We start from the raw sequence: 8,223 nt of genomic DNA, 5'->3' as shown, positions 1-8,223 counted from the left end.
CCACTCAAAGAGTGGTGGCAGCCACATAAAGACCTGTATCGTAAACCCCTCGGGTGCCAACACGGATGCCTACATCACCGACAAAGGCGACGGGACCTACAGGGTGGAGTACACGGCCTACGAGGATGGTACACCTTATTTCTCTAATTTATATAACTGTGATCAAGAAACTTTGATAACTCACGCCAACATATCTATCGTATTAGGGTTAGGGTTAACCCTAACCCACGTATGCATCTACCAGCAAAATATACGCTGGTGCAGGACTTCAAAATAAAATCAAGGAAATGGCTCGGAATGGTTTTCAATTTACTACACATTCATGCAATCAATGAGTGTCTCCCTGTCTCTCTCTGCAGGGGTGCACCTGATTGAGGTACTGTATGATGAGGTGGCCGTCCCCCTAAGTCCCTTCCGGGTGCTGGTAACTGAGGGTTGTGACCCCAGCCGGGTGCGCGCCTATGGCCCCGGCCTGGAAGAAGGCCTGGTCAACAAACCCAACCGCTTCACTGTGGAAACTAGGTACAGACCACTGGCGAAACAAAATCCTGATCTAGAAATAGACACGTAGCCCGTCCACAGGAAATGCTGTTACTATAGTGAGCCGCAGCAAAACCCGCGTTCTAAAATCGCCAGGAGCAGCCAAATAAGTTGAAAAAAACCTTTCTTGAAGGAAAAGTTGATTTTTCCAGATTCGTGTTCCTTTGTGGGTTTTTTTATCTCTTGACGTCAAAACCGAGTTTGATTTATAAATAGTAGAAAAATGTCAAACCGTGGAGTTAAATATTCCCATTAGATTACATGGGGATACGTAGTTCACTTACCGATACGCTGAACAGCGCTAAACAACGCCGATTGATCGTTTCCTTTATTGCGGGCATCCGGGTAAAGATCATTCATCCATATTCCATGTGATGTGAAGTCACAATGTGAAACCGTTTTGATAGAGTTCAACCTTTAAATCGTACTACTTTTACACACACACACAGAGACATCATTGTGGAGGGGGCGTGTACCAACGTGACGTCACTGACGTCACTTCCGTAAACAACACGAGGATCCGGTTTCACTTGTCTGTGAAAACTTTGTTGTTATGTTGTGTTGTTATGGATGAGGAGAAGCGGGTGGAAGAAGATCTAAATCATATCGCGGACCTTAATCTGACCAGTGCGATAGATCCATGTCAGTGTTAGCAGCGCGTACTGGACTTCATTTTCCGCGATGATAGTCAGTTCTCCGACGGCGTGGCTGAGAAAGACAGCGCTACTGAATCTGATATTACTCCGGACTTGGAGAACATTTCAAACAGTGGATTTCAACCTCAATGTGACAATGAAATGGAGTATTTTCAAGAACCACCGGAGGAGACCAACGATACGCCCATTGTTGTTACAACAGAAGAAGTTGATGACGTGATGAAGTCCGTTGAGGTTGGTGCAGATTTTCAGATTTCAGATTTTCTGAGACTCATATTATTGATAGACTCTACATTTTGTTTGTGTACCTTTAAACTCCAAAATAATTCCACTTTTGTAAAACATGTATATTCTTACTGTTAAATAAAAGCTTTTTTAAAAACCAAAATAGTTGTGTGTTGTTGATGCTGTTCATCGCTGTTCGTGATTGGCCCATTCAGCAGTATGTTAAGTTGCCATGTGGCTTTGTTTGTCCGGCAACCTCATTTGCATTCTGGGAGCTGGCTGAATGAATGATGTGGGGAAAACTTTGGAGATGATTATCTCAGAATCACAGTTTGCCACACCCTTGTCATTAACGAGTCATACCTTTAAAAATATTTGCTTGATTTGCACAAGTGACACCTTGTTTGGAGGCTCTGATTCTCCACTTTCAAATGATGCGGTGGGTCACATATGTGTGTTGAAGTTTACATTTAAAACTGGTCTAACGTTTCACTGCATTATAATTAAATATTGCATATAATTGCATTCTGGGAAGTTTTTCCTGGTACAAAATTACACTTGGGAAGCTGCTTTCGGCAAATGAGAGGTTGCAGCATTTTCATCCAATCTAATTTACCACAATCTAAGTTATTTCGTTATGAGCTGTGTTGAATGCCTTAATTGTTCAATTGAGTCAAACCTATTAGGTTCCCTTTTTATTTACTTAGGTATTGAGTGAATGTGACTCTACATGTATTTTCCCAAACATTGATTTATTTGTAGTGGCTCGCCACAATATGAACACTGACCGTCACATATTTATTTTCAATTTGTTTTAATATTTCAAATGGGTTAAATCTTTGTAAAGCTGTAAGCAGCACATTGACTCGCTCAGCCCCTCCTTGCCCCCCCCCCCCCCCCCCCATCTCTCATTTACAGAGAGATACATTGACAACAGACCTGTCTGTGAATAGCTCCTCCTCTCCGTGCACACTCTGAAACAAAACGTGATCATGCGTGGGATATTTTATGTAGAGGTGCACTGATCAATCAACTGGTGACCAGAATCGGCAGTTTTAAGCCTAATTGGCCATGACCCGTGACCAGCCGATCGGTGTCAGATATATCCCGATTCTGTGCCGGTCAAATAAACATGACCGATATAGTGCTCGGGGGGGTCAGCTACCACCAAATAGAATCTAATTCTGTGGGAAACACTGATATAACTTCTTTATTTCTTTATTTCTTCTCGAACATCTGTTCCTAAGGGGTGCTGGCACTGGTGGTCTTGGCCTGGCCATCGAGGGTCCATCGGAGGCCAAGATGTCATGTAAGGACAACAAAGACGGCAGCTGCAGCGTGGAATACATCCCCTTCACTCCCGGGGAGTATGATGTTAACATCACGTTCGGAGGCCTGCCCATACCAGGTGAGACTGATCTGACCCTGGCTCTCCAACAGAAAAGACATTGGTTTCCATAATTTATGACTTGCCACCCTGCTGCAGTCTCTCCCTGTGCATAAATGCAGTGCAATGGGTAAAACGAACAAAATGGAAAAAAATACCCCAATCAAGCTAATTAATCTGCCAACGTAGGTGAAAGTATTAGGAATCATCCAGTATTAAGGAGTGGCGCGGTTTGATCCAACCATTCGTCCGGCATTCCTAGGCAGCCCCTTCCGGGTGCCGGTCCGAGAGCTGGTGGACCCCAGCAAGGTGAGGTGCTCTGGGCCGGGCCTGGGAAGCGGAGTGAGGGCCCAAGTGCCGCAGACCTTCACTGTGGACAACAGCAAGGCGGGGTTGGCTCCCCTGGAGGTTCAGGTGTACGGGCCCACTGGTAAGTGTCCCCCTCTATCCCCACCACACACACAGAAATTCATAACATAGAAAATTAAATGTGTGGCTACTGTACTGAGGTGCTGTTCTCCAGGTGTGTGTGAGCCGGTCAATGTCACAGACAACGGGGACGGCACTCACACTGTGAACTACACTCCGGCCAAGGACGGCCCATACTCCGTGTGTGTCAAGTATGCTGACCAAGAAGTCCCGCGCAGGTCAGGGGTCGCGTGTTTTCTTTGAAAAAAAAATTTAGAAGAGATATTTTTTTCTGGTCTTTTGCAAATTGCCGAAATTGTTCTTGTTTCTTGATATTTATTTGTTTATTTATATTGTTTATTGATATTTTTTTGGTTAATATATATATATATATATATATAAAAATATATATGGCGAATAGTATATTTATATATATACAGTATATATATATATATATATAAAATTATATATTTGTTTTACATTTTTAGGGTTATGGTATTTTTACATTTTTCTCCCATTTTTTCTATCCATTTCCATCTATCTATCTATCTATCTATCTATTATTCGATCTATCTACAGTAAAAACAATAATGCTCCTAGATACGTCAGTTACAAGGATAGGTAAAATGCAGAGAAATGCATTTGCCTCAGTACTTGTATTCTGTGCAATGACAATTAGTTGAATCTAATAAAATTCTAATAATAATAAATATATATACTGCTATGATTATTATTGGTTGAAATTAAACTTCTCGTCTCAGCCCTTTTAAGATCAAAACCCTGGCCACCCACGATGCCAGTAAAGTTCGTGCCAGTGGTCCGGGCCTGAATGCCACCGGGGTTCCAGCCAGCCTGCCAGTGGAGTTCACAATCGATGCCAGGGACGCCGGGGAGGGTCTGCTCACCGTCCAGATCCTAGTGAGTCAAACATTTCTAGGCAAAAAGAAGCAACGCTACTTGAAGTGATGCCAAGCTGGAACACATAACTGGCGTGACCAAGTTTTTAATACTGTTTTAACTGTTTTATGATTTGTCTAACATTGGGGTGAAGGACATGAAGAAATTACTGAAATTTGTACAAAAAAGGGTGTGGCAGTTTTGCCTACCACTCGCCACCCAAGAGAGAAATAGATGACGGGGTTTCAGACACACAGTAAGGAGTGGGCTGGGTGGAATAAGTCCAGGAGCAGACAAGGGCTCCTATCCTCAGTGTGTGTGGGGATGGGGGTTTTACCTGTTGCTCGTTAGACCAACAAACGAGCAACAGGTATGCAGCCACTTTGATCCTGGGCCCAAATTACCTAGACCCAGGACAGGTGAGGCTGCTCAAACTACACCATCCCCACACCACATACCCCGATACCAAACCAAGACCAGGGGGAATCCCTGACAATCCCCTAACAAAACACAACTGGCCCCCTTCCTGGGAACCTGGTTCCCCGGAACAGCAGGATCCATCGGCTTCCTTCCCCCATGCAAGCATGGGGCCTCGGGCTGCTGTGCTAGTAGCTAGCTGCCAGCGGTTACCTGTGGTGGTTGCTGTGGCTTCTGTATCCCTTCCCCATGCCGGAGAGTCCCTGTTCACGTGCCAGTGTGGCAGTTTCGCCTACCACTTGCGACCCAAGTGGCATTTTCAGGGACCTCCAGCACAGAGACACAGACAACAGGGTTCGGACACACAGTTTATTGTAAGGAGTGAACTAGGTGGAAAAAGCCCAGGAGCAGATGGACACATGTCATAACAAGGGCTCCTTGTCAGGGGAGCATGCTGTGATCTTGCGAGAAAACGGAGTGAGTACAAATCCAACATGCCGGCGCAGGAGGGTAAGGGTAAGGGTAAACGGGTATTGCTGGTCATGGATAAATTAGACGGTCTGTTATTCCGAGACTCCTCCACCACACCCTGGTTATTCGGATAATTCCGATATGCGAGATGTAAAAATTAGGATCCCATCTACGTCAGGACCCCTGACCCCTGACAGGTACCCCAGTCTCCAGCAGCCGTTCCCTATTGATGCAACCTCGATGAGCTGGAGCATTGTCGTCCAGGAAGATGAAATTAGGCCTGTGTTGTTCATGCAGGGGGACAATGACTGGATTAATGATGTTATTCAGGTAGTATGGGCTTGTCACTGTACCATTCACAAAGTGTAGGGCAGTTCTGTATTGACTAGACACACCTGCCCACACTGTAACACCACCACCACCAAACTCGTCTGGTGACAACAGTGGCTGATGCATTGCGCTCTCCTTGACGTCTCCAACATCATTGGCGGCCATCATTTCTGCTCAACGTGAATCGACTTTCATCAGAGAACAGCACTGAGGCCCACTGGTCCCTCGTCCAGCATAAATGCCCCCTGACCCGTGCAAGACGATGATGCCTGTGCCTGGTGGTGTGGTCAGGTACCCCTGCAGGTCTTCTAGCATGCAGACCACGCTGATGTGTAAACGGTTTCGAATGGTCTGACGTGACACTTGGGTGCCTCTCACCTGCCTTAAATGTGCCTGGAGTTGAGTGGCATTCATCATCGGGTTCCGCAGGGCACTGTTCACAATAAAGGGGTCATCAGTGTGGGATGTGGCCAAAGGACGTCCACTTCTATGCCTTTCTGTGACTCTTCCAGTCTCTCTGTATCTCTGTTGGAACCTGCTGATGACACTCTGCGACACTCTAAGCTCAGTGGCCACTTCCTTCTGAGAACATCCTATTTGAAGCCTCGCAATGGCGAGGTACTGTTGATCAGTTGTTAGGTGTCGTCTTGGTCTCTTGATGTCAAAATGTGAACAGCATGATGAAGAGGACTGTTTAAAAACCAATTCTAATTGAACCAGGAAATGTATTGTTCGATTAATGGATCAAACACCTGTTGTGAATTTTGCCGTTCAGCTCCTTGTTAGAGAACAGCAAGTTGTGCAAAAAGTACTGAAACATTGAACAGTTGGACATGTGCATTCAAAAGTTAAGAGAAGGTCAAATTAAGTTCACCTGTAAAGGTTATAGTGCATTTTAGGTTCATCCTGAAATTTCACCCGAAAGCCGAATATCCTTAACTTTTTGTGAGTAGTGTAAATACTGTTATTGCTTCTGTAGAAAAAGCATTTGACAGAGTTAATTGGACATATGTCTTTTCAACCCTAAACAAATTTGGCTTTGGCACGTCACTCTGTCAATGGATTAGAATTCTGTACAACTCACCATCTGCTTCTGTCATCACCAGTGGTTACACTTCACTTCACTGTATGCAGATGATATTTACGGAACCCTATATCTTCCCTACCGGAAGTGTTCAATCTTATATCTAAATTTTCAGCTATCTCAGACTTCTCAATAAACTGGACTAAAACCACTGTCTTAAACATCACAACAGGCAACATTAGATACCTTGGTATTATATCTCCACCAATCTGTCAGATTTGTTTACCCTTAACTCTATTCCATTGCTCAAATCCATTGAAGAAGACCTCACTTGATGGAACAACCTACCCATCTCACTTATTGGCAGGAAAGCAGCAGTGAAAATGAATATACTACCAAAAATAAACTCTATGTTTTCAATGACCCCAGTACAATCAACAGTAAATTGGTTTAATACTCTAGACTCAATAATCAATCAATTCTATTGGAAATACAAGAAACCGAGAATTAAACTAGCAACACTACAGAAAAACAAAGACAGTGGAGGCCTAGCAGCCTACTACTATTTAGCAAACCATCTTAAATTTATAATTAAATGGTTACAACCAGAGAAACATTTGGGCCATGGATGGTGAGACATTGAACAAAGTACATGTTTAGGATTAGAATGTCAGGATTGATCAAAATCTGATCTCTCATTTCTTACTAAATCAATAAGTAAACAAAATTGCTTTAAAAACCCATTCATCATTGTCAACCTGATGGAAATTCCTCAAACTCAGTGGCCACACTCTGTCTCCAAACAAATTCACTCCAATCTGGCACAACCCGGATTTTCAGGTTAAAAACGGACCAATAATATTCAGGACTTGGAAAAGAAAATGAATTACTCATCAGGAACACATTTTTGAAAACAAATCACTTATATCCTTCCCAACATTAACCCCAAGGTATAATATTGCAGGCCAGAGTTTCCTGCAATTTCTTCAACTACAGCAGTCTCTAAAAGTTAAAATCAAATTGACAAACATCCTCCAACCACCTCCAATGATTGAACATGTTACTCATATAGGTCATTTAAAAAGACCCTTTTCCCGAATATACAAACTTTTATAAAAAACAGATTAGACTTTATCTTTACCAACCATGAAATGGGAAAGAGGCCTTGCTGTTTCTACGATATTAACCTGTGGAAGCTTATTTGCAACAACACGTTTTCTATGACCCGGGATTTCAAAATGGTCTCCCAGTGGCGGTCTCCCTCCTGTCATCATTTGGGGCGTGGTTGCAGGTTCGGGGCTCGGATTGGGGGCGGGGGGTGCTGGTTGTGGGTACGGGTCTTGGCCCCGTGGTCGGCGGTGGGGCTTACATGTCCTTTTGCGTCCCATGGGAGGAGTCCTGTGACCCCATCTGGTCCTGTGACCCGGGTGGGGACCTGAGCCTGGCCGGGTGTGCTCGGCGTGGGACTCCCCATGTGGTCTCCATTGATTGGGCGTGGACTCCTGTCGTTGCACCGGGCTGCCTGTGCACCTGTTCTCTGGCACTCTCGGTGCTCAGGGCGCTCTTCGCTGGGGGGCTCTTTGTCGCCCTCTGTTCTGTGGTCTGCATGCGCGGCGGCCAGGGACTGGCCAGAGGCCTGATGGGGCCGTGGAGCTGCCCAGCATGGTGGCGGGGCGTGGCGGGCCACTCTGCGCCTGTGGCTGGTCGCTGTGGGTTGGGTGCCGGGGGGGGGCAGCGTGGCTGCTGCCTGGGCTGCTACACCCCTGCATTGATCTGGTTGTGCTCTGCCTATCTCTCAAAAGTCATACTCAGAACATACACCAGACAATAGGCCTAGGGTTTGCGCGACAGGTGTAGGCGAGCTATGT

At 45.1% G+C, this 8,223-nt stretch overlaps 1 protein-coding gene across 4 annotated transcripts in view; it reads left to right on the top strand.

Annotated features, from left to right (window-relative positions):
• flncb (filamin C, gamma b (actin binding protein 280)) overlaps positions 1 to 8,223 on the top strand; it is a 106,617-nt gene that overhangs the window by 65,205 nt on the left and 33,189 nt on the right. For all 4 annotated transcript variants that reach the window (XM_080022414.1, XM_080022413.1, XM_080022412.1 and 1 more), the window contains 6 exons: positions 1 to 128; positions 360 to 522; positions 2,669 to 2,829; positions 3,071 to 3,238; positions 3,332 to 3,455; positions 3,978 to 4,134. The exon at positions 1 to 128 is cut by the window's left edge. In XM_080022414.1, the coding sequence (XP_079878540.1) occupies positions 1 to 128; positions 360 to 522; positions 2,669 to 2,829; positions 3,071 to 3,238; positions 3,332 to 3,455; positions 3,978 to 4,134 (901 nt within the window). The remainder of the gene's footprint in view (positions 129 to 359; positions 523 to 2,668; positions 2,830 to 3,070; positions 3,239 to 3,331; positions 3,456 to 3,977; positions 4,135 to 8,223) is intronic.

The sequence above is a fragment of the Zeus faber genome (genome assembly GCF_960531495.2).
Source record: "Zeus faber genome assembly, chromosome: 21".
Taxonomy (NCBI): Eukaryota; Metazoa; Chordata; class Actinopteri; order Zeiformes; family Zeidae; genus Zeus; species Zeus faber.
The sequence above is the reverse complement of the archived record's forward strand: the minus strand, read 5'-3'. Positions and strand labels throughout refer to the sequence as shown.